Source organism: Carassius gibelio, chromosome B11 (genome assembly GCF_023724105.1).
Source record: "Carassius gibelio isolate Cgi1373 ecotype wild population from Czech Republic chromosome B11, carGib1.2-hapl.c, whole genome shotgun sequence".
Classification (NCBI taxonomy): domain Eukaryota; kingdom Metazoa; phylum Chordata; class Actinopteri; order Cypriniformes; family Cyprinidae; genus Carassius; species Carassius gibelio.
The window spans coordinates 4,312,238-4,335,463 of NC_068406.1; the positions used below are offsets into that span (position 1 = coordinate 4,312,238).

At 39.7% G+C, this 23,226-nt stretch overlaps 3 protein-coding genes across 3 annotated transcripts; 1 reads left to right on the top strand and 2 right to left on the bottom strand.

The window, feature by feature from the left end:
• Positions 1–2,963: 2,963 nt before the first annotated feature.
• LOC127967719 (myb-related protein B) lies at positions 2,964–13,821 on the bottom strand. The gene is made up of 15 exons (XM_052568358.1): positions 13,575–13,821; positions 12,892–12,988; positions 12,599–12,670; positions 12,374–12,466; positions 11,821–12,041; positions 11,548–11,680; positions 11,416–11,472; positions 10,893–11,072; positions 9,032–9,304; positions 8,393–8,535; positions 8,206–8,305; positions 7,958–8,068; positions 4,993–5,109; positions 4,761–4,913; positions 2,964–3,852 (listed from the first exon to the last, which is right to left on the bottom strand). The coding sequence occupies exons 1-15, from the start codon at positions 13,592–13,594 to the stop codon at positions 3,724–3,726; spliced, it is 1,899 nt and encodes a 632-aa protein (XP_052424318.1). The 5' UTR covers positions 13,595–13,821; the 3' UTR covers positions 2,964–3,723.
• Positions 13,822–14,252: 431 nt separating this feature from the next.
• LOC127968613 (uncharacterized) lies at positions 14,253–15,294 on the top strand. The gene is made up of 2 exons (XM_052569919.1): positions 14,253–14,410; positions 14,518–15,294. Exons 1-2 carry the CDS (start codon positions 14,386–14,388, stop codon positions 15,120–15,122), a joined length of 630 nt encoding a protein of 209 aa, XP_052425879.1. The 5' UTR covers positions 14,253–14,385; the 3' UTR covers positions 15,123–15,294.
• A 436-nt stretch (positions 15,295–15,730) lies between these two features.
• On the bottom strand, positions 15,731–23,039 carry ift52 (intraflagellar transport 52 homolog (Chlamydomonas)). Its single transcript, XM_052569920.1, has 13 exons — positions 22,497–23,039; positions 22,239–22,326; positions 22,029–22,158; positions 20,119–20,194; positions 19,968–20,039; positions 19,741–19,867; positions 19,589–19,672; positions 19,173–19,241; positions 18,656–18,810; positions 18,473–18,560; positions 16,897–17,005; positions 16,656–16,801; positions 15,731–16,116 (listed from the first exon to the last, which is right to left on the bottom strand). The coding sequence occupies exons 1-13, from the start codon at positions 22,613–22,615 to the stop codon at positions 16,072–16,074; spliced, it is 1,308 nt and encodes a 435-aa protein (XP_052425880.1). The 5' UTR covers positions 22,616–23,039; the 3' UTR covers positions 15,731–16,071.
• Between the last annotated feature and the right edge of the window lie 187 nt (positions 23,040–23,226).

Below are 23,226 nucleotides of genomic sequence, written 5' to 3' on the forward strand. Positions count from 1 at the left end.
TTTTATTGTTTTATGAAAACCCAAATTTCCTATCTCAAAAAATTTGCATATTTCATCCGACCAATAATAGAAAAGTGTTTTTAATACAAAAAAAGTCAACCTTCAAATAATTATGTTCAGTTATGCACTCAATACTTGGTCGGGAATCCTTTTGCAGAAATGACTGCTTCAATGCGGCGTGGCATGTAGGCAATCAGCCTGTGGCACTGCTGAGGACCCAGTCTTCCTCCAGACTCTGGCACATTGATTTCCGAATGACATGCAAAATTAGCTTTCATCTGAAAAAAGTACTTTGGATCACTGAGAAACAGTCCAGTGCTGCTTCTCTGTAGCCCATTTCTACTCCAGACTCAGTCCACTGCTTCCGCAGGTCCCCCAAGGTCTGGAATCGGTCCTTCTCCACAATCTTCCTCAGGGTCCGGTCACCTCTTCTCGTTGTGCAGCGCTATTTGCCACACTTTTTCCTTCCAACAGACTAGCCACTGAGGTGCCTTGATACAGCACTCTGGGAACAGCCTATTCAAGGAATCTTTTGCAGGTGTTTAGAGTTAATTAGTTGATTCAGATGATTAGGTTAATAGCTCGTTTAGAGAACTTTTTCATGATATGCTAATTTTTTGAGATAGGAATTTTGGGTTTTCATGAGCTGTATGCCAAAATCATCAGTATTAAAACAATAAAAGACCTGAAATATTTCAGTTGGTGTGCAATGAATCTAAAATATATGAAAGTTTAATTTTTATCATTACATTATGGAAAATATTGAACTTTTTCACAATATGCTAATTTTTTTAGAAGGACCTGTATATATGTATGTATGTATGTATGTATATATATAATATTTTTTTCTCGTTATGTTGTTATATGTGTTACTGATGACAGGAACATTTTCCCATGTCTATTAGGCTATATTCTACATTGTTTTGTTTTTTTTGTTTTTGTTTGTTTGTTTTGTTTTCATTATCAGTGTATCACAGTAATACTTTCATAAACAGTATTGTATCTGCAAAGACATGTTAGAAGTTGTATCCAGAGAGCAGTAGCTGTTAAGAGTTTGTGACTGTAACAGAAAGCATTTATGGAGTCTACAAGCTGATCAACAAAATATTGAACAGCTGATCAATATGTGTGTGTGTGTGTGTGTGTGTGTGTGTGTGTGTGTGTGTGTGAAGAGAGAGAGAGAGAGAGAGAGAGAGAGAGAGAGAGAGAGATTGATATATAACATACATATTCGTCCATGTCCATTTCTGACGGTCTGTTTTCTTCCAAACGGCAGCTGAAAGAAAGTTTTAAGCTTTAAGTTAATAATAGGAACGAGTCCTGGTTGTTTTACAAAAGTGTAGGCCTAATAATTTATTAATACTGTTTAAATGTATAAGATAATGTCGTTGAATTGCACCTTTGCATTTGTCAATATCAGTAAGTTTAGTTTCATTTTCATTACATTTCTCTGAAGGGAAAAAAAAAACCTTTCAAATATTTAAACGTGATGCTTTTTGATCTCTGTCTGTTTTTTATTCTTTAGACTGCAGATGTCGATGATTGTTGACGGTCAAAGTAAAGGAAAATACCATTATTACATTGCGCATTTCCAGATTAGTTTCTGATCATACTGTCGACCACAGTTCTGACACAAGAAGAACAACACTGTCTCCTAAACTTGTAACGTTACTCACCGAAAAACCGAGAGCTGAGTGAAACTAGCTGTAAATAATCTTCTGTCCGATCAACAATCGAAAACGAAAGCTCATGACGTAGCAAATAACACACTCACACACACACAAAAAAAATCTGTGTGAATCTGTGTGTAATATATTTGTACAGGGACGTGCTTATGGATCTCCCAAACCAATTAATTTAGACAATAATATATTATACTAATAAATATAATGATATATTAATAAAAACCAAGATCAGGCTGATTAATATATAGTCAATATCTGTAGATAGAGAGAGTAGCTTCAGACATTTTTTTTTCTAACACAACCTTTGACTCAAGTGTGATGTTTAGTATTATTGTGATGTTTTACATCCAGATACACAGAGAACATCACTCCTGGTAAACACAGAAGCTTGTGAACAATATCTCATTGGTTCTTGTGCATCATCCAAAGCTTTGAGCTTCCACATTTTCGTTGATCAATGTTGATATTGAAATGAAAGTCTAAATGAAATTTATCATATGAAGTACCTAAGGCCAAATGTAAAATAACTCTTCAAGGTCCCTTTACAGTTACTGTAATGGCATTTATGATGCATATTTTAATCTAACGAATTGCATTTATTGGGCATTTCATTGGTATTTGAAGTGAGATTTAGTTGGGTAGTGTTTGCTGGCTGAAATCACTCATCTTATGGCAAATGAGTGAGAGTTGGCATCTCCACATCAGGTTATTATCATGAGCTCCCTCTGCTTTAAAGTGACAAAAAAAGACTCAAATGTTTGAGCTGAATGACCTTGAACACTGAACATAGAAGTGTGTTAGCACAAATAGGTTTGACTTCAGAGGAAGTGTGTAGAAGACTGACCTTTGGACAGTTACACTGCGGTCATCTTATGACCGAACACCCAGCAGTAACTGAATGGTGCACGCTTCGACCTCACAGTTCAGCAGTCACTGCCATCTCTCCCATTCAGACTCAATTTACTGGGGATTTCAGTGAAACGGGAGCCTTTCTCGAAAAATGAACCACAGGAGGTGAACACCAATTAACTTTAAAAAAATAAAGTTAAAATATACAAAGTGAAGCAGTGCATTAAGTCTATTCTGGGACATCATGCATCCCTTCAGGGAACAGAAAAAGAGCACATCTGACCTTTTGGGAAGTTCATTTATGTTCCTTGGGAAAAACTCATTCAACACAACCCCACATGAAACAACAAAAACCTGACCTCTATTTACATGCTGAAACTACTGTAAAGAGTTACAAGCTCAGTTATAGACATTTGATTTAGTGCAATATGCCATCAATTCTGCACACAACCAGATAAAACTGCACCACATCCATCTCAACTTTAAATACAAGTAGCCAAACATACAGCTTTTACCAAAGGACAAGGTAATTACATTTCAGCAAAATTGAAATAGTTACACAATTATTTTTGAAAATGCTAGTTACACAGAAATACATGGTCTAAATGTTACCATCAAGACAGTCAACGGTTGGTTAATTTTTCTTTTGTAGCATACAATAGCTTACTTTATTTTTTTGTAAAATAAGTTTTTATGCACACTGAATTAAAGCCCTAGCTTAAGGTCCTAAATGCTATTTTACGAAACGTCTAGATGTGTAACATTTTGACCAACTTAAAGCTAGGAAAAATGTCAAACCTATTTCTTTTAATACACTGACTGTATATACATCACATGAGCCGAGTCTAGCAGATATCCTTACAGATATGAAGAACTGAGTATAAAACGCCACTAGGATTCCTGAACAGCAACCTGATCATTAACTCAGCTCGGCCACATCAGAAACAGCTGGACAATACATAAATACAAAAACAGCATCACACTTATCATACAGGGTTGTCAGGTGGTATTCTGAATGTGCCACAGAAAACAGGACAAGAGCAATATCAGCATTAAAGTGTCTATTCTGGAACAGTAATTGGATTCATATTCTACATGACATTTACATATTTTTTTTTTAAATCAACATATTGTACACATTATGCTTTGTAGAATCCGATCCAGAGCTGCACTGGGGCTGGACGTGGGATCAGGAGAGTATGAGCGCTCGGTTTGGTGCGGGAGATTTTAAAGAGCGGAGGTACCGCCGTGCTTTCTCCGTCATGATCAGCTGGTCCTTCGTCCGTCCACAGACAACGGCTTCCCAGGCTGGAGACATCTAGCAGACAAAAAAACATTAGACAACTTTTTTTTTTTAAATGGACAATCAGTTTCATTTACTTTTTTTTTTTTTTTTAAATCATGACTGCAGTATATATATCAGGATTTCATTATTGTTGCTGGAAATTTAACAGTGAAATTATTTAAATGAAATAACCATATGGTGATGCCCATTTCTGTCTAGAGAAATAAAACTTCTTGTTTAAAAGGAATAATTCACTCAAAATGGCAATTTGCTGAAAATGTGCTCACTCTCAGGCCATCTAAGATGTAGATCAGTTTGTTTCTTCATCAGATTTGGAGAAATAGGTTACTGCATCAGTGTCTCATCAATGGATGCTCTGCAGTGAATGGGTGCCGTCAGAAAGAGAGCTGATAAAAACATCACAATAATCCACAGCACTCCAGTCCATCAGTTAACATCTGGAGAAGAGAAAATGTGTGTGTTTGTAAGAACTTTTTTCATTTTCAATTTAGCTTGTCCATAATCCAAATAACGCTCCCTATGGAAAAAGAAAAAAAATTCTATCTTCCTTGTCTCTCACATCAAAATCCAGCCAAGTATTTGTTTAAAGCCGTTTTCGTTTGGAAGTTTCATTTTGAAGTTTACATCTTAAGAATGAATTTTTTCTTACAAACACACATATTTTCACTGCTCCAGATGTACACGGGTGGACTGCTGTGGATTATTGTGATGTTTTATCAGCTCACTGGACTCATTCTAACGGCACCCATTCACTGCAGAGCATCCAACTGACCGATGTCGGTCATCAATGCATAATAAAACACTTGGTTACGAATTGAGAAGAAAAAAAAACTAAACCAAACATACTGTGATAATCTATTATGACTTTTGTTTTTGTAATGTTTTGTAAACATGTCGTTGTCTGATGGATCAGCACTCACAGGTAACGGAGGACTCTGTTTCAGTGTGAGAGGCGCAGGTTTAGAGGGAAGCCCGCTCTCATTCGGGCCAAGAATAAACCCTTGATCCAAGACGTTCTCTTCCTTCTTCACTCCACAAGAGGAGACGAGAGAGAGCGAGCGTGCCATCTGAGCCTGGAGAGTCGAAACACAAAACATGCTGTGAATCTGCTCCGTGATGCACTTGCCCAGTAACACGGCTCGGTTTCTGTACCTTCTCACTTGTTTTGACGGTGTATTTAATTTGCTGCTTTCGTGCAGCAGCAGTCTCACTGCAGTCAATGACATCCAGAGCCAGAGACTTGCGCACTTTCTTCATCGGCGGCCGGTGCTGTTACAAGAGACACACACAATAAAACACCTGCCAAATAAACTAGGAACATTTATTTTATGTATTTGGATGTTTTATGCCATGTCAAAAAAATTAATTAAAAAGTAAAAATCATTTAAAAGGAAAAGTGAGACAAAATTGAATATGATAAATGGCTCATCAAGCACAAAAAAAAAACCACTTATTTCTCTAATAATTCAAGCATTAAGTCCTTTGTAATATTTCTTTAGTTCTTGTGTTTAGTTAAGAGAGAAACTTTAAAGCTAGAGGTTTTCATTTATATAAGACAATATTTCACTTTTTAAATAAAAGCATGTGATCCAATATAATGTTGTTGCTAGTTTCACAATGTTGATAATTATATACAGTTAAAGACAAAATTATTAGCCCCCTATGACATATTTCATTTAATAATTCCCAAGTGCTGTTTAACAGACGGAAGATTTTTTTTCAACACAGCATTCCTAAACATAATAGTTTATTTAGGAAGCTTGGAATGTTTGTCACACGCATAGAAACACAATTAGAACCAAGAATAAAAAGAGTCTACAGGTCAAGATGATTAGTCCTCTGAAGTGAACAGTCAGCGGTGTTCAGTCAGTTGTTGTAGATCTCCGTAAGTCTCAGACAGGTTTCCTGAGGAGCGGCAGCCCATTCCTCCACATCTGTTGGTCTCCTGGCATGGACTCTGGTCTTCAGTGAGCCCCACAGATCTTCTACTGGATTCAAGTCTGGGCTTTGCTCATCTAAAGGTGGTTCTTCCAGAAATTAGGTATGCTTTGGGTCATTATCCTTGAAAAAATAATCAACCCAAACCAAGTTTGGTTGCAGACTGCCTGAGGCTGTCTTTCAAAATCTTCTTGTAGTCTTCTGTTTTTATGATTCCCTTGACCCTGACGAGATTCCCAGATCCAAACACACTGAAACTTTCCCCAGTATTATACTCCTACTTAGGGATGGGTATCGTTAAGGTTTTAACGGTATTACTACTCTTACCGATACTGCTTAACGGTCTGGTACTTTAACGGTATTCTTATCGGTACTTTGTATTGTGTTACTTTGTGTTGTGTTAGGCAGTCGAAAACTTTGCATTTCTCTGTCTGCACATAATGCAATTTTGAAAGATGCTTTGACAGATTGCTTGTGTTTCCGCTCTTACATGCAAAAACTACATTGCACTTATGACAACCAGCGTTGTCTGCATCAACTCTAGTGAAGTATAACCACACTTTGGAACGTTTTACCGTCTCCGCCATCGTCACTCTTTGTATTAAGCAGGAGTTTTCGTACTGTAAGGGGCCGTTCACATATTGCGTCTAAAAATGCGTGGAAAACGCTAGGCGCGACGCTTTCTGATTTTTTTTTCCCCAAAGCCTTTGGCACTTGCGCTCCTGAGGCGTCTGCCGTTGCAAAGCAACCATGACCTGTTCTCCATGAAGATGCGGAAATTTCAGCAATGGATAAATGGATTTGCAGCACTAAAAACTGCTTGCAGTAGCTCTGCTACTAAATTAATTTAAAAATCCACATACAGCTATCAGCTGTTCCTTCATCTTCGCTGAGCTTTCAACGTTGTTACGGAAAAGGTGAGGAAGTTACATGACCCGCGGTGCGCTTGCGGCATTCTGAAAAGTTGAGATGTTTTTAACTCGATGCGGTGCGGAGCGCGTTGCGACCGTGTTTCACTTCCATTATGATCACGCATACCACGCGCCTACATTTGAAATAATGAACTTGAGCGCGCAAAAGATGCGATATGTGAACGGCCCCTTATGCGTGTGTGTGTGTGTGTGTGTTGCACTCGTTCTTGTGTGTGTGTGTGTGACTGACAGACAGCCTCCGCAGCGCGCATGAGAGATCTCGCAGATCTCACAGACAAACGTCTTAATATGATCGCACATTAGAAATGTTTGGTGAGATAAAATATGCACGATAACATTATTAAGCAAAAAATACATAGTACATTAATTTTTTCCCCTCCAGTACCGAAAGCCGAACCGATACAGTCAGATCTTACTGATACTACGGTTTTTCATAATTTAGCCCCAGGGCCATTTTAATACCGGGTTTTGGTACCCATCCCTACTCCTACTGCCATGTTTCACTCTGGGAACGGTGGCCAAAGCACACAAATTCGAAAAGCACAAACTCCAAGTATGGGTCACTATACTTGGCCACACATCATGACTGAATGAATCACTAGTGTCTTCAGAAACAACTCTCAATAGTTTTCTTTACAAAGTTTTTTTTTTTTTATATTTCACTTCTGTTCTCCAATGTGTGGGTCTCTTCAAATTTCTTGATAATACTTATCACAGCTGTTCTTGACACTTGAAAATGCTTCGATAAATGTGTATATGCTTCTCCCCCTTTGTGATCATTAACAATTATTTTTTCAAATCTAACTTTTTGTGTGTGTGTGTTTGTCTTTGACATATTATTTCACTAGATGTTTTGCAAGATATTCATCCTCAGTTTACAGTGCAATTTAAAGGGTAAATTAGGCAAGTTGGATTAGTTAGCCAATAATATTGACTTTCTAATAATATTGATGAATATTTTACTTTCACAAGAAATATGGCGTTAAAATTTGCTCCGTTAAACATAACTTGGAAAATGTGAGAAGAATAATTTTAATTTCAGAGGGGGACTAATCATTTTGTCTTCTACTGTATATGGTACTGAGCAGTAGTCTTAGGCCTTTCAACAACAAATATGGTTTTAAGTCAGTTATTTCTATCTTAAATATCAGTTTATTGTACCATTAATTGTAATAATATATATTTATTTTTATATATTTTTTCTGTTGTCTCCCATTCACCACTACCGAAGTCTGTGTGCGTCTCACCACTTGTTTGCGTTTCTTCTCTGTAGGAGTTTCATCTTCTACTATCAGCTCAATTCCTGCCTCGCTGCGCAACACTTCTTTAAGGTCTTCCTCCAAATTTGGAGTCGGAGGCTTAAGAAACCAAGAGACACAAAAACCTTTTTTCAATTCACAGCATCAAAACTAGAATCTCAAACAGGAGGTCAAGCATCAGTGAGCAGTATGAGATTTAACCTTGTTGAAACGTGATAATAACGAGGAAGACTCACCAGGGGCCGCAGGGGGCCGTATTTCTCCAAGGCGTTTTTAAATGGAGTGGGGGTTCGAGGAGTCGTATCCAGGTCAGACTTGTGATTTGGTGTGATAAAGCTACAGGAGGGCAAATCAAGAGTTTAACAGGGACATCTGACATTTGAAATGATCTGAATAAAGCGGTCTGTGAAGGCTGAGACGTACAGGGAGTTCTCCTTCTGCGTGAGCGGGGTTTTGTCGCGGTGCAGGGGTGTGGTGACGCTGGCCTTCTGGCTGCAAACAGGAGTCGACGTCAGAGAGGGATTCTCCAGGTCCAGCGTGTCCTGCTTGGTCCACATATTAAGAAACTGTACAAACAGCAAATAATATTAAAACTTACAACCAATTTACAATAAATACATTCTTTCTGAACAAACCACAAAAATCAGAACAGCCAACAACTTATTAATATGCAGGGCTCTAGACTAACTTTTTGCAGTGGTTGCACAGGTGCGCCTATCCTTTTTTAATTAAGGTGCACCGGCAAAAACGTTAGCAAGGTCTACTTTTATTTGTGTGCACTCACAATACCAATAAAACGTTGTGCTTTTATAAAATAAAGAAAACAAACATGATGATGTCTCGTCTTTAACAGGAGTAAAAATGATTTTGTCATATACCACTCCATTAAAATAAAAGTCCTGCTTCCAAAACCTCACCCAATGCCGATAATTGTTTAGTTTTTTTTACAAAAAATGCCAAATATTATGCAACATATTAGTCGACCTCCAGTGCAAGCTGGTGGATCTGGACCTTAATAATAAGGCAGAAAAATGCCAGTGATGTGAAAAGCGTCTGTGGTACCTGTGAAGGGGAGAAAGGCAGGATTTTGACCGGTGTGCTCTTGGGGGTCATGGAGTCGTTGGGGTCAGGTGACAGGGCGATGCGGCGGCGACTGCGGCGGCTCAGGATGGACGGAGGCGTCGCCCCGCCGGGTGAGATGGGGATGAGCTCCCCTTTGCTGCCCTTGCTGAGCTCCTGCAGGGTGCTGCCCTCCAGACGAAACTGCAGCAGCTCGGGGCTCTGGCTCTCCTCCGGCAGCTCGAAGTCCGACATCGTACACCAGCCCTCCAGATCCTTGTGGAAGAAAGCGTTATCATCATCTGGCTAGGGCTGTGTGATATGACAATATATATCAGATGGACAAAATAAAAAGTCTTTTCATCATGCTCTACCGTTTATTTTGTGGTGTCGCAAAATACACTGTTTACTGTAATACTTTTTCATCTTTCATTTGGATGACTGCGATCTTTACGCTCCACCGCGGGGTGGAGAACAACCAGCCTGAACGAGGGAGTACATCTGTAGCATGGACACACGTTTTTGAGCACTGAAGTTTTAATACAATGATTTTAAGATGTTGAAACAAACAACCGAGCTATATGTGTGCGTCGTCTCAGTTTTTCAGCTTTATTGGTTTTGAATAATTGCATAAACACACTTATATGCATCAGAATCCCTGTATTTGCAAGTATTCTCATAAACAGTGATTTAGGCCTTAAGAGTAAACCGCTGAAAAGAAACCGTGTATTGAATCCAGACTTAAAGGGGAAGCTGTCCAATGTTTGTCCTGTCTACTACTCACCCTGCTCGACCAAATGACTTTTGTGTATATATGTGTATGTGTGTGTGTGTGTGTGACTGGACCTCACGAAGGTTTCACACTGATTATTTTAGTGTATCGTTTCAGGAAGATATTCACAGAGACTGAGAATGCAGAAAGCGCACCCTATTAGTTTTTGATTTTACAAAACCAAAAAAAATAAGTAAAAATAAATAAAAGTTTTGTTCATATTGCGAGTGTATACAAACAATACTTATGTCATTTTTCAGTTGATATTAATGAACTGTGTGTTTTACTTTGTAGTGTATTTTTTAGGTTCGATAGCTAAAAGTAAAGTAAACAAGTAGAGTATATAGTAATCTGATTACTTTTTAAAAGCAGTAATCAAATGACAATTTTAAAGTAGTAATAAGTAATTTGTAGTGGATTAAATACCCAACGCTGACCGTGAGCTTTTAGGTAACAAAGCTATTTTACTGATAAAAGTAATGGGAGAGCATTTAAAATGTTCTGTGTTTCTGACTGTGCATTCACACCAGACGTGACTTGCACCAATAAATCGCTCTATTCGGGTGTAGTTGGATGCTTGAATGTTTTGAGTTTATTCGCTTAATTCAGACGTGAAATTCACTGCACAACAGATGTGAATTTGCAAGCTCCTGATTGGTTAATACGGCGAGAATTTTTGCCAAAGTTTTTTTTTTACTCTCACGAATCATGTGTGATACATGTCAACTTGCCCCAAACACTCAATTCGCACCGCGTCATTCACGCGAATCACACCGTTTACACCGCATTATTCGCAAGAATCCTGCCGCAGGATCTTTGCATTGACTTAACATGTAAATGACTCGCTCTTAACGCTTCATTCACGTCTGGTGTGAACGCACCATGAGCCCATAATCTTTGTTTCAGCCAAGTTTGTTTATTCAGTGCATCACAATTTAAAAACTTTTGCTGGAAAATTAAGCAATTTCGCATTTGCTGTGAAACATGACTGATCTATGCCAAGTTATTCTCACCTCATATACGTCAGCAGCTAGATATAATAAATTTTTAATTATTACAGATAGTATCTGTTGTTTTTAGGGCTGAACTCACCCCATCCATCAGCTCCATCACCTCCTTTAGTGTGGGAGCCGCTGATGGAGAGAGGAACCCCGAGCTGTCCATCACCCACGTCGACACATTAGAGTCTCCACCTTCACTTTTGGGGCTCGCTGCAGCCTTCGGTGTCTTGGGAGATGCGGTTTTGGTGACTTTCTCATGAGCATCCGGATCCTGTAAACAGACAAGAATGCAAGACGCAAACACATGATTATTTATTAAGACACAGGTTTTACATTTAAGGACATTTAACGTTTCTCCATTGTATTGCATTGCATTATAAATCTAAGAAACTGAAACATCACACAGAATCGGCTCATTTGTGATTTAGACTGCACTTGTGCCTGTGCTTCTTACAGTAGATTACAGATGTGATGTTGTAATGCAGAAAACACAGCTGGAGCACTTTAATACAATTAGTAGAAAATCACAAAACGTTTTGAATGTCAAAAGCAGGCCTAAAGCTGACTTTATACAAAAGACTTTGCAATTAAAATCATTGGGGTTTTCACTATACCCTCTTCAGGACGTCGCCCGGTAAGCCCTCGCTGGCTCCATCAAAGCAGAACTCCACCTTTAAAACAAATCACCAGAGTTGATCCCCAAATCTTGCCGAGCGCTGCTGTGCACTCAAAGCCTGCAGAAGTACCTCCTCAGACACCAGCTCTTCACTCTCCGTCTGCTGCAGCACATGAAGCGTCGCGTCCACGCCGGCGTAGAAACCCGTCTCTACCTTACGCTTGATAGTGGAGTTCCAGTGGTTTTTGACAGCATTGTCCGTTCTGGACAAAAAAAAAATATATAAGTACCATTAGATTCAGCCGATGTCCGTTCTCCCGACTCAAAACCAGCCCAACTACACAAGCCCTCCCTAAGTGCTACGTAACCAATCTATCATTCCTAAAATCCACACGGTGTTCACCTTCCAGGGAGCAGTTTGGCGATCTCGGCCCAGCGGTTGCCCAGCACACAGTGAGCCTTGTAGATGATGAGATCTTCCTCTGGAGTCCAGGAAGACTTCTTGACGTCTGGATTGAGGTGATTGTGCCAGCGCTCTCGGCATTGCTTCCCAAGACGGCCCTTCAGGTGCTTGGCCACCATCGCCCACTGCTTGTTGCCGTACTTCTTCACCAGCTCAATCACCTGGAAACAGCACACCGTGTCAGCGATGCGTTCTCGGACTAGTCTCTATGTCTAGAAACCAACTTTAAGACCCCTATGAAATCTACTGCTTTTCCATTTTTATTTTCTCTGGATTCTGCTCTACCCAGCGTTCTTCAGTGTTAAACAGCCAATTCAATTCTTATGATTAGATTTGGCTAATCTGTCCTTGATTTCCACATTGTAGAAAAATCATAGGCAATGCATCTGTAGGTGACACAATGAGAATGTGTGTAGAATATATAGCATCAAAATGTTCACGAATTTCACTCATTGCCATACTGTTCCCAGCTTGGAAAACACACTTTTTGTACCTTTTCATCCTCCTCCTTTGTCCAGGGTCCTTTGACGAGATCAGGATCCAAAACTTTGAACCAGCGATGCTGACACTGATGCTCGGATCGATTCTGTACAGAACAACAAGAACGAAACTAACACTGTTAAAGCAGACCACCTCAGAGAGACACAAAACTGTGTGAAACCAAACTAGGAATATCTCACGTGAGCTCTCTGAACGCATTATAGATGTAAACACTTACAGATAAAAAGCCAGCGATGTATTTCCAATCATTTTGTCCAGAGTTTAGCACTAATTTCCGCAGCTTATCATCCTGGAAATACAACCATCTTTCATTTTTGACAAATATCCTCTGGATTTCATGCACAGTAAAAAGTTGCATTTATTCTCCCAACTTTGTCGGGTCTGCACAACCAAAACCATTGCACTTAAAACAATGTAGTCCTATCTAATACATAAATCATAATTTCTGTAGAATTTCAAACTACACGACGTCAGTGATTTAAGACAATGGGCTTGTTTACAGCAGCATACCTCCTCTTGTGTCCACTTGACCTTCACTTTCCCACAATCCTTCTGGTCAGCCACATCAGAGTCTGTGTCCTGACACATGGCCTCGTCCTCGTCCTCACTGTTCACACACAGACTTCATGTTTAGGGTTGGATAAAACAAGACTGAAAACAGATCAGCAAACTCTGGCAACAGTGTGCTAATGGTTTGACATCTGGCCTTGTGTTTGCCAGACAATGTTCAGCAAAACTAGATGAAAAACTCCACATCCTTTAACATATCAGTGTTGCTAAGATCATTTCAGACGCTCTCGAGGATGCACAGTTGGGGTTTATGTTAAGTATTGTAAAGCATCACCTTGATCTACTAGCATTTCTCGCTAATTATTTCAATGCATGTCATCAACATGTGTAAATGTTGGTAAATGAAGCACACAGAAATTACATGGATGAATTAATAATATTGTAAATTCTTTAAATTCGTCTGTGTGGCGTTTAAACTGAACGGGTGCCGTGAGTTTGAGCGCTCTTTGTGTTTTTATATTAGGCGGGGTTCAGTGCATCACTCACAAACTTAATGTCAACCACCTCTACAAACACAAACCTTATGTTGAATGTTTCGGATGTTATCGTTTTCTTGTCCTAAAGTGAAATTCTATTAAAAAACGTCTTTAAACAAACGATAATAATAATCTTTATGCACTTACCCGCGCGTCCACCGCAACATTTCCCTAAAGTTTGTTCAAATGCACCAATAAAACAGACTTTACGAGGACGCTGTGCATGCAGCATACAAACGCAAAAACATCTATGATGTTAATGAGATGGTCGATCAAATACAGTCAACGCTTTCATATAAAAGCGCCGCGCGACCCAACAGCTGAACATGTATTGCTGCGCGCCCAAGTTTCTATCTCGCGCTTCTTTTTCCCAGCCATTCGAGCGAGTGACGTCAGCGGACACACGCTGCGTGCGCGTCCATCTGAGCCACAGACGCAGTACGTGCGCGCTCGTAAACACATGGAAGCGCTTCCCTAAAAACAACTGTGTGCACAGTAATAATAATTAATTTTAACCTATTTAGCAAATTGCACACAAGCGAAAAAATATATTTAACGGCCATAATATATCAGGGAAATATTGATTAATTGATAAATCACTGATTTAAAAAAAAAATGCAAACATGTCCAAAACATATTCATGTTAGAAGTTTCAATTTCTTCACATAATTTCTCACTCATTATTCACCGTTTAATGCATCATAAAGATCGTTCAGTCTAGAGATTGTGCATTTGGACGTGTTCAGACTGAGGATTTAGCTTTTGAAAATATTTTAATTTTACTAAAGAGAACGAAATCGCCTTCTTTTATTATCTGCCAAACGAGATATTAATCAAATATTAAATCAAATGATCTGATTCCCCCATGCGAGCCTGTAGTTGGAGAACTGCTCGTAAATCAGCTAATCAAGCACAGCTATAAATGCAAGCTGAGTCTAATTAACACCAAGCTTTCTCGATGGATGCAGGACGTGACAGACCTGGTGAAGTCCTAATACACACATCTACATCAATTAATTTAGATTTTTTTTATGTTAACTCTAACAAAATCATTTTCTATGGTAAATTCGGAACTCTGCTCATGTTCTAGAGCTGACCAGGAGCTATGAGGGCCCATCGCTGTCTGACTTTGACCGAGGCTTTTGTACAGACCAGAGTCTGTCTTTATCAGCCGTTTCAGCCGATGGCTTCCTGAGACCAAACAAAGGCATTGTTCTGGAGTATCCAGAGCCCATCTCTGCTGTTGCACCATGTCTGAACTACTCCACCAGTCTTTCATCACCTTTAGTTGCCCTGCACAAGCACGCTCTCTCTCCGGGCAGCAGTCTGAGCACAGCTCTGGGCAGTCCAGTGCAAGGCAAGTCCTCTACACCCTACGAGAGAGTGCAGTTTCAAAAACCCATCCTGGCCAGCTCGCTGGACCTGTCCTGCGTCGATTTGACCACCACTCACCCGTCGTGGGAAGTGTCCTTCGTGAAGGCCATAGCTGAGAGCCCAAAGTCATGTCTGGAGTCCACGTGGAGTCCTATTAACCCGTCGGCTCCTCCTGAGGTCTCTCTGGTGTCGTCAGGAAGGTCCCCGCACCCCAACGGTTCAGAGGAGCTCCAGCGCTCCTGGAGGGAAATGGTCCGGCAGGGATCTAGTCAGGTTCCTGCAATCCCAGATCTCCAGAGCTCCTCTAACCTGGCCATCTGATCGACACCATGTTTGAGGCATGTATGTGCAGTAATGCTACCCCTGGAAATACTTGGTTTGTTCTAATGTGTCTTTATATTACAGGATTCTTACTGTGATTCATACTAGAGTGGTACTCATGTTTATATAAATGTATTTAATCCAAATAAAGTGTTGAAATGACTTCCATAAAGAGTAACTCAAATTGTCTCTTTGATCAATAACATGTTTCATAAAGTGCAATTACTTTATAACGTGGTCTGAAGAATACAGTGACAACAGAGGGTCAATATAACAGACCACGAGTGAAAATGCTTCTATATTAATCTATAACTTGTACCTGTCTGGGGTGTCCAATCCTGCAATCAGAGGGTCAACATCCCGCAGATTTTAGCTCCAACACACTTGCCTGGAAGTTTCTAGTGGCCCTGAAGCCTATTATTTTGTGGTGGTTTAATTGGGGTATGAGCTAAACTCTGCAGGACAGCGGCTCTCCAGGAACCGGTTTGGACCGCCCTGACGTTTAGTTGATGCTGACTGGCTCACATCAACCTGGAAATAAAAGGATATTCGGTGTATACTATACTTTCTGGAGGTCCTGCATCAATGAAACCATTGAGAACATCACATTTTTCACTAAGTGCCAGATTTATTTATTTTTTCTATGGTTCCAAACCAGTGCATGATCCAAAATATCACACTCAAACAGGGGGATTTGTAACCAAATGTGTATGTATACAAATGATCTGACGTGAGAAAAGGAGGCCTCTATTTGAGGAGAAAAAAATAAATTTTTCCAAGAAATGTAGTGGATTCTTTAAACCATATGCCTTAAATTCTGCTAGACCACAGCTGGCTTTTCTTGTACTGGAAGTAAAGCACCGTTTGAGTGTCCAGAGCGAGCATGTTCACACAGATCTCAAAAACAAGTCCTTGCTGCTAAACCCCAGAGATCCACGGCCGGTTTACTTCAATACACGTTGAACCTTTCTTCAGCGGTGTCAATATCGTGCTCCTGGAGGAAAAGGGAGAAATGGCAGTTTTAAGCTAAATATTCAGCCAAAAATAGTCATTTAATCTTCTCCACTGACTTGTCCCCCAACCCCCCCCCCCCCCAATAATTAAACAATGTGTCATCAGAACCGGTCGTTTGGCTCTATATATGATCAGACACTTGCACCTAACATTTTCTGTCCTCCGTCAAATACAAAAAGAGATGTTAGGCAGAATGTCCAAGATACTCTTTTCCATAAAGGAAATGATTTCAAGTGACGGTTGTTTTTAAAGCTTAGGAGTATAAATGACCAAGAAAGCAACATTATACACGCGTACCATAAAAGCAGCTCTTCCAGCTTGTTTCACTCTTTTATTTTTCTTCAGTCTTTTGATCGTCACTGACACACAAACTAAAATATAATTTCACTTAAATGCAAGTAATGTGAAGGATTTAAGACTACTGTGTATGGGTTCTTTTCTGAGCATGGCACTTTCATTTTGTGGAAAAGTGCAGCAGTGAATGGTCAAATAGAAATGTTTCTGCATGTTCGTTCTTACTTGGTTGATTTTCTTAAACTCCACCACCTGGAAGAAGACGTGTTCCAGTATGTGCTTGGCATCTCGTTTGTCCTTGTCTAACTTCCCTGTCACTCCTAAGATGTCTCCACATTTACGTACATAAAACTCCAGATCATCATCGGTACCTTCCAGAAAACGAGACATCCATTACCACTCCAGCTAGAAACACTGACAGTATTACAACTCTCTCGGAGCATTTGAACGAATGGTAGAGACTCACACTTATTTGAGAGCTGAGCCAGCCTCACTTTCTCAGAAGAAAATGTCTCATCCAGATCGAACAGGTCAAGCATGGGTGGAGGAAGGTCCCTAAAGGCCGGCTGGAAGACCTGAACACAAAACAAAGCCTCAGTGAAACGAATCATCTACAAACAGACTCATAAACAAGAAAGCAAACTAGTTAGCATGAAGCAATGCAGGACAATCAAGGCAAATAATAATGAATGTATTTGATCCATCACAGAGTACTGTAGTGATGATGTTAAACGTATTAGCATTGTCACACTGGGGCCAGCTGCATAAACTTAGCCACTATATTCAGACTGTGTCCTAAGAACTAGTCTGACCAAATAACAGTTAACCAAGAGTTTACTGAGTCTTATATTTTAGATTCAAAATAGACCAATCTACATTTTAAAGGGGTCATGAACTGCCACATTTTTCTATTTTGTGTTATTTTATGAGGTCCACTTATAATTTTATCAAGATTTTTACATCAAACAACATTGTTTGTAAATGAATCTGTGGTAAAATTAAGTGAACAAAACATCAGGTTCGTAATGTCGTGGTCTGGAACTTCATAAAAAAAAAAAAAAGTCTTTCCTCATGTTAGGACCAGAAAAAAGGCACTGCACAACTTGGCAGTGATGTAGAATCAGTGGGCGGGGCTAAACAGGCAACAATGTAGAATTTGTGGGCGGGGCTAAAAAGGCAGTGATGTAGAATTGGTGGGCGGGGCTAAAAAGGCAGTGATGTAGAATTGGTGGGCGGGGCTAAAAAGGCAGTGATGTAGAAGCAGGTGTTGATCTTCTGCAGAAGCGGTGCTTATCAACACTATTACATCATAGAGTAGAACATTACACAAGCTGTCATTAGCTATGTTTCCAATCAAAGATGCAAATTTAACTTATGCCCAAAACTAAAATGTCGTATAAAACATTTGCGAATAAAGTCATCGAGCCATCCAGCCATCCAACAAGTCAAGGAGAACAAAATCGTCACTTCCTGATAAATTGCCAACAATATCTATAAGAAAACTAGGAGAAGCCACTGGATATAACAATTTTCATATGTAAATAAACTACTTGGGATTCAAAGAGAGCGCACCTAACACAATAAATTCAGTCATTGCCTTTAGAGGTTGATGCCTGCTTAATCTTAATGGTGTCATGTGACCATGGTTTAGTTCATTTAGAGTACATTTAGCTTTTTACTTCTGCTGATTTACTTATTTTTAAGCTTCAAAATGCATAACAATTGTGCTTGTTTATGAAGATGATTAGTCACATAGCTTTCTGCAATAAACCAAAAGCCAGTGGAAAAAATGTTTTTGTTGAATCAGGACTTGTGGGCTGGTCTACTAAAATAAACCATCAATGCAGTACTCCATTTCATTGGATTATAAAAAGTAAGCTATGATATAATTGGTTATAATTGCATTTCTCCACCCATGCAGCCCTGCATCAGTATAGAAAAGTTGCGTCAGAGATGGACAGCATTTGGTTTGGTTAAATTTTTTCTTTTTCCTACAGTAACAAATAAACTCTAAGATAATATGCGTTTGGAAACAGACTCACGGCGGGCTGCAGCAGAGGAAGAGGTGTTTCAAACTGTGGTGTGATCAGCTGGAGAGCTTCATGTTTCACATTCAGCTGCTTATAAGCACTAAAAAAAAAACAGGCATGTTTTAACTTTCATGCTGAATGTAATTTTTCGGTTAGAGCACAACATGAAAGCCTCTTTATGAAGGCAGCTCTTACTCCAGGACAGAGGGAAGAGTGTTTGTGTGCAGCTTTAGCAAAGACATGTCAAACAGAGACGTGAAATCTCGCGGGGTCTCGTCTCCCTCCTGCAGACACACTCTCAGATGCTCAGACAGACTCCCTGTGTCCGGCAGCATGGTGTAGTCTGTGATCTGGGAGAAAATGAAGCCCGTTTACACAGTCGTATTTACTACTGGGATAATCATTTGATACTGGAGCTATTAAACATGGACACTGACTGCTGATGTCAGCGCTGTTCTTTATTAGTTTTTTTTTCAACTACATCAGCTTGTCTCGTCAAAAAAGTAGTGCACACAGTACGAGCATACACAGTGAAATAAGCATGCATTTGACTGAAATCACAGAATCGTTAGCAAGCGATCTAGCATGGTGAATGCTACATTTTGAACTTTCCAACAACAAAGCACTTGAATGCGACGATCTCGTAATCATGAATACGAAAGCTCTGACAGCAGGTGAAGGCAGCGTGGGTTAAACCGGTGCAAGCGCTCACCTCTGGGTCTTCTGCATCTATCTGGTTCAGAGGAATACTGTCTGTTGTAAGCCACTGGAAAACAACATCCTGGAAGCAGACATTATATTGCATTAAAATACAAGACATTGTGAAAGAATGAATAAGGTTTTAAATTCGTGAAGGGAATGTGAGTGCTGCCTTCTGATGCAAAACTCATTCCCACAATCCTAAAGCTGTGGTCACACTAGACTTCGAACAGCTAAGTTACATTTATACAGAAACTATAGTGGTTTCACTATCAAATTTTTATGTTTGATCCTTTAAGCCACAAGCTCACTGCATGAATCCAGCAGGACAAGCTATGGGGGAACGTTTCGGATTTAGCGCTAGTTGAGCAGTCCTTTGAACAATCCTCTGACCCTACACTTTGATCAGCAGTAATAGTAGTACCTTACCATTATTTTACTGTTCTCCTCCTTGTCCAGGTACTGGTCACTGAACATGTGGCAGGAGCCCAGAACAGCCAACTTGCCAGCGTTCTTGACACAAACAGAGACACAGTCAGAGCACAGAAGACAGCGCCGTGACTCTAACACACTGTACACACCTTCGACTGATGGAAGGCCAGGACAGGTCTGTTGAGCGGGAAGCACACAGATCCGGTGGACAGGACGGCCACCGCAGGCTTCATCACGTTTAATGTGGCACCATAAGGGTATACGAATGTAAGTGCCCTGTTTAATAATCAAAGAAGAACGCATTACACTTCTTATGTGGAACTTGAACTATAAAATAACTCTAACTACACAAACAGAAGTGTCAGCTCAAGCTTACTGTGAATTGTTCCCTGTGTTTTCTTCATCAATCATCCCCGTCACCACTTTACCAGCGGCACGACTGATCTCTCTGAAGGACAGATACAAGTCAGTTCGAGTCTGTACAGACTGATTTGTGTCAATGCAATCTACACACGGGAGACACACACCTGTTCAGGACACCATTGGACACAAGTGCTTCTTTGGGATGGAAATATTTGTAGTAGACATTCCTTATTACTGCATCTGTCCAAAAGAGTTATAAACTTCAGAAACACTTTATTAAACCTCTTCCAAGATGAACACATTTGAAAGTTTCTGATTTATGTGAGGCACAAAATAAAGGGGGTGGAGGCGTCCTGACGTCATATTGTAGAAAAACAGTCTCAGTGACATAATGTGAAAAGACATAAAAAAATTATTATAATAATAAATGAGTAAGTTTTATACCCTAATAAATATGATTCAAATGTGTCCACTCAAATGTATTCAAGGTGTGAGGAAAATATTTTAACACTGTTAACGCCATTTGAAATTTCTTTAAAAAAAAATGTAAAACCAACTTTTTTAAAAAATATATTTTTATATTTCTAAGAACCTGAAACACTTATTTACTGCAACATTTCAATCACATCCAAAATAAATGTTTTTGTTTACTTAAAGGGGGGGGGGGAATGAAATGCTCGTTTTCACTCAATATCCTGTTAATCTCGGGTACCTATAGATGCATCCTTCATAACTCCAAAAAGTTTTTAGTTTTATTATATTCATAAGAGAAAGATAGTCTGTACTGATTTTTCCTGGAAAAACACGACCGACTGGAGGCGTGACGTGTGGGCGGAGCTAAAGAATCACGAGCGCCAGTAGGCTTTTGCGTTGAGAGTGTTTGGAAGCTGTGACATAACCTTGAGTAAAAAACCATCACCCAAAACAAACCATGGCTAACAGTCAGATTCAGCGTATATTTATGATCCAGAATCAGATCCAGAGGCTGAAACTGAACGAGAGCAGCAGCAGCAACGACTCGCTCCGAGCGGGGCTCGAACCCGGGTCTCCGATGGGAGGCGGACGCACTAACAAGGAGGCAGAGATATTTGAAGCAGTTTTACTCACCGCCTGCGGTTCCAACACACGATCGTGACCCTTTTTCGTTGGGATTGCATCATCCTTAAGAAATAAACGATATGCAAATCCGTCGTCAAACTGGGCCTTGTTTGTAAAACAAGCATCTTCGAAATGCAGGGAACAAACACAAACACTTGCACAACTCCGTTGATGCTCTGTAAAAATAAACTCCATCCACTGGCCCCTTAATGCTGTTTCTCTTTTGGTAATCTGTGCAGGGTTGTCTTGCCCTGGCAACCAAAAACACACTTCTTTTGTGACATTTGGCGACGCTCTCGCTCTGATCAGTGAAGTCTGTTGTGCTCTCAGTGCTCTGCTATACGGGAGCGCGCGCTCTTCCGGCAGAAGTGCCTCAGGACCCATATAAGGAAATTCCGCTCCATCTAACGTCACACAGAGCCATACTCGAAAAAAACTTTCCTAAACTTGTGACAAACCGGAAGGAGTATTTTTGGAACAGAAATACTCCTTCAAACGTACAACTTAATTTTTGAAACTTTGTCCATGTTTAGCATGGGAATCCAACTCTTTAACAGTGTAAAAAACTCAGTATGCATGAAATAGCATTTCACCCCCCATTTAATATACGAGTGTGTACTATATATATATATATATATATAAATAAACAAACACATGCATGTATACATTTAAGACAAATATATTGTTTATATACTAAAGATGATACTATAGAATTTAATAATATAAATATATGAATGTATATACATGTAATGACTGTGTGTGTGTATATATATATATATATATATATATATATATATATATATATATATACACACACACAGTCATGGCCAAAAATATATGCATCCTTGGTAAATATGATCAAAGAAGGCTGTGAAAATTCACCTTTCATTGGATAAGAATTTTAAAGAAGTATCATGAAACTTTTGTTTGAATTTATGAAATACAAATGACATTTTAAAAATGAATACACACTCACCATTGTTAACCATAATGCCAAACTCTTCCAGGAGGAAGTTGATATTAGTGTCATATCTGATTTCTCCTCCTTCTCCGAGCATCACGAGGAGCGCTCCTCCGCTGGCCAGATACTGCTTGAGAACCTCCAGCTGAACAACATCAAACACACAGCAGGTTAATAGCTTCTACTGTAACTAGCTTCCTCTGTGTTTCAGCAGCAGATCCTCACCTCAGCGGCTGTGAACTTCTCTCGAGGACCTGCGCTGATCCATAACTTGACTCCTTGGAGTTTCTCCAAACTGAGCTCCTCTTTGATGCTGAACAACATGTAGAGTTTAGTAATCCACTTAATACATCATTCATTTCTGTTACAATGTCTATAATGCAACATAATGAGAGCAAAATACACATCTAAGTGATGTTCTGTGCACATCTCCAGTATTATAGTGATTAAAGCCCCTCACATCTCGTGTATATGAGCTCATACCTTTGAATCTTCCACTGTGCTCTTAGTTTCTTCTGCATGGACTTGTATCCAGAGTTGGAGGTGAAGAGCTCTCGTTTGGATGCGTTGAAGATAACGATGTTTCGTTGCTCTTTGTCCATGTTGTCATGTGTGTCAGAAAACACTGTTTACAAACCCAGACTTTGACGATGAGGGACAGATTACAGTCTCTAAACAACAAACCACGTCTCTTTCGTCGCTGTTTTCTTCTCCCACACAGGCTGGGGTGTTGAACATTTAATACATTATCTGCTCAATCAGAGGAACAGTAACTGCAAAATATACACATACTGAAAATGTTGCGCATCAGCCCGTCACCGTTATGAGCGGCTAAGCTAGCAGGCTAACGCTAATAACAGTCGCTACACAACCTATCAAACGCAGTGAGTTTAACTTTGTTACGTAATGGTTATAATGTTACAGTAACGTTATATAAAAAGTAAACGCTTCTACAAAACGAAAAAGGAATTAAATGTTACCATTGAACTCAGCTTATTGTGGTGTCCGTGAGCGATGCATTGTGGGTATTTGTGGACAACACAAGCGTAACCAGGGGCGCTTCCTCCATAGCAACTGTTCCAGTAAACCACGCTTTCTTTTTTCCTTTAGTTTTAATGGCTACATTTCATATTCATAAATGCACATTTTTAGGGAAAAATTCATGTTTTATAGCATTTAATAATAAAGTGAAGCATTATATGGGGTCCATATT

What these genes read in the sequence shown, in the direction of transcription:
- LOC127967719 (XM_052568358.1), bottom strand. Translation starts at nt 13,594, where the DNA reads ATGTTGCGGTGGACGCGCGG. An exon ending in TGATGGAGCTGATGGATGGG is followed by an intron (nt 9,305 to 10,892) that starts GTGAGTTCAGCC and finishes TTCTTCCACAAG; the next exon opens with GATCTGGAGGGCTGGTGTAC. An exon ending in AGAAGAAACGCAAACAAGTG is followed by an intron (nt 5,110 to 7,957) that starts GTGAGACGCACA and finishes CTCTTGTAACAG; the next exon opens with CACCGGCCGCCGATGAAGAA.
- LOC127968613 (XM_052569919.1), top strand. Translation starts at nt 14,386, where the DNA reads ATGGATGCAGGACGTGACAGACCTG. An exon ending in TGCAGGACGTGACAGACCTG is followed by an intron (nt 14,411 to 14,517) that starts GTGAAGTCCTAA and finishes CTCATGTTCTAG; the next exon opens with AGCTGACCAGGAGCTATGAG.
- ift52 (XM_052569920.1), bottom strand. Translation starts at nt 22,615, where the DNA reads ATGGACAAAGAGCAACGAAACATCGTTATCTTCAACGCATCCAAACGA. An exon ending in TCCAATGGTGTCCTGAACAG is followed by an intron (nt 20,040 to 20,118) that starts GTGTGTGTCTCC and finishes TCTGTCCTTCAG; the next exon opens with AGAGATCAGTCGTGCCGCTG. An exon ending in TGGCCTTCCATCAGTCGAAG is followed by an intron (nt 19,673 to 19,740) that starts GTGTGTACAGTG and finishes GTTTGTGTCAAG; the next exon opens with AACGCTGGCAAGTTGGCTGT.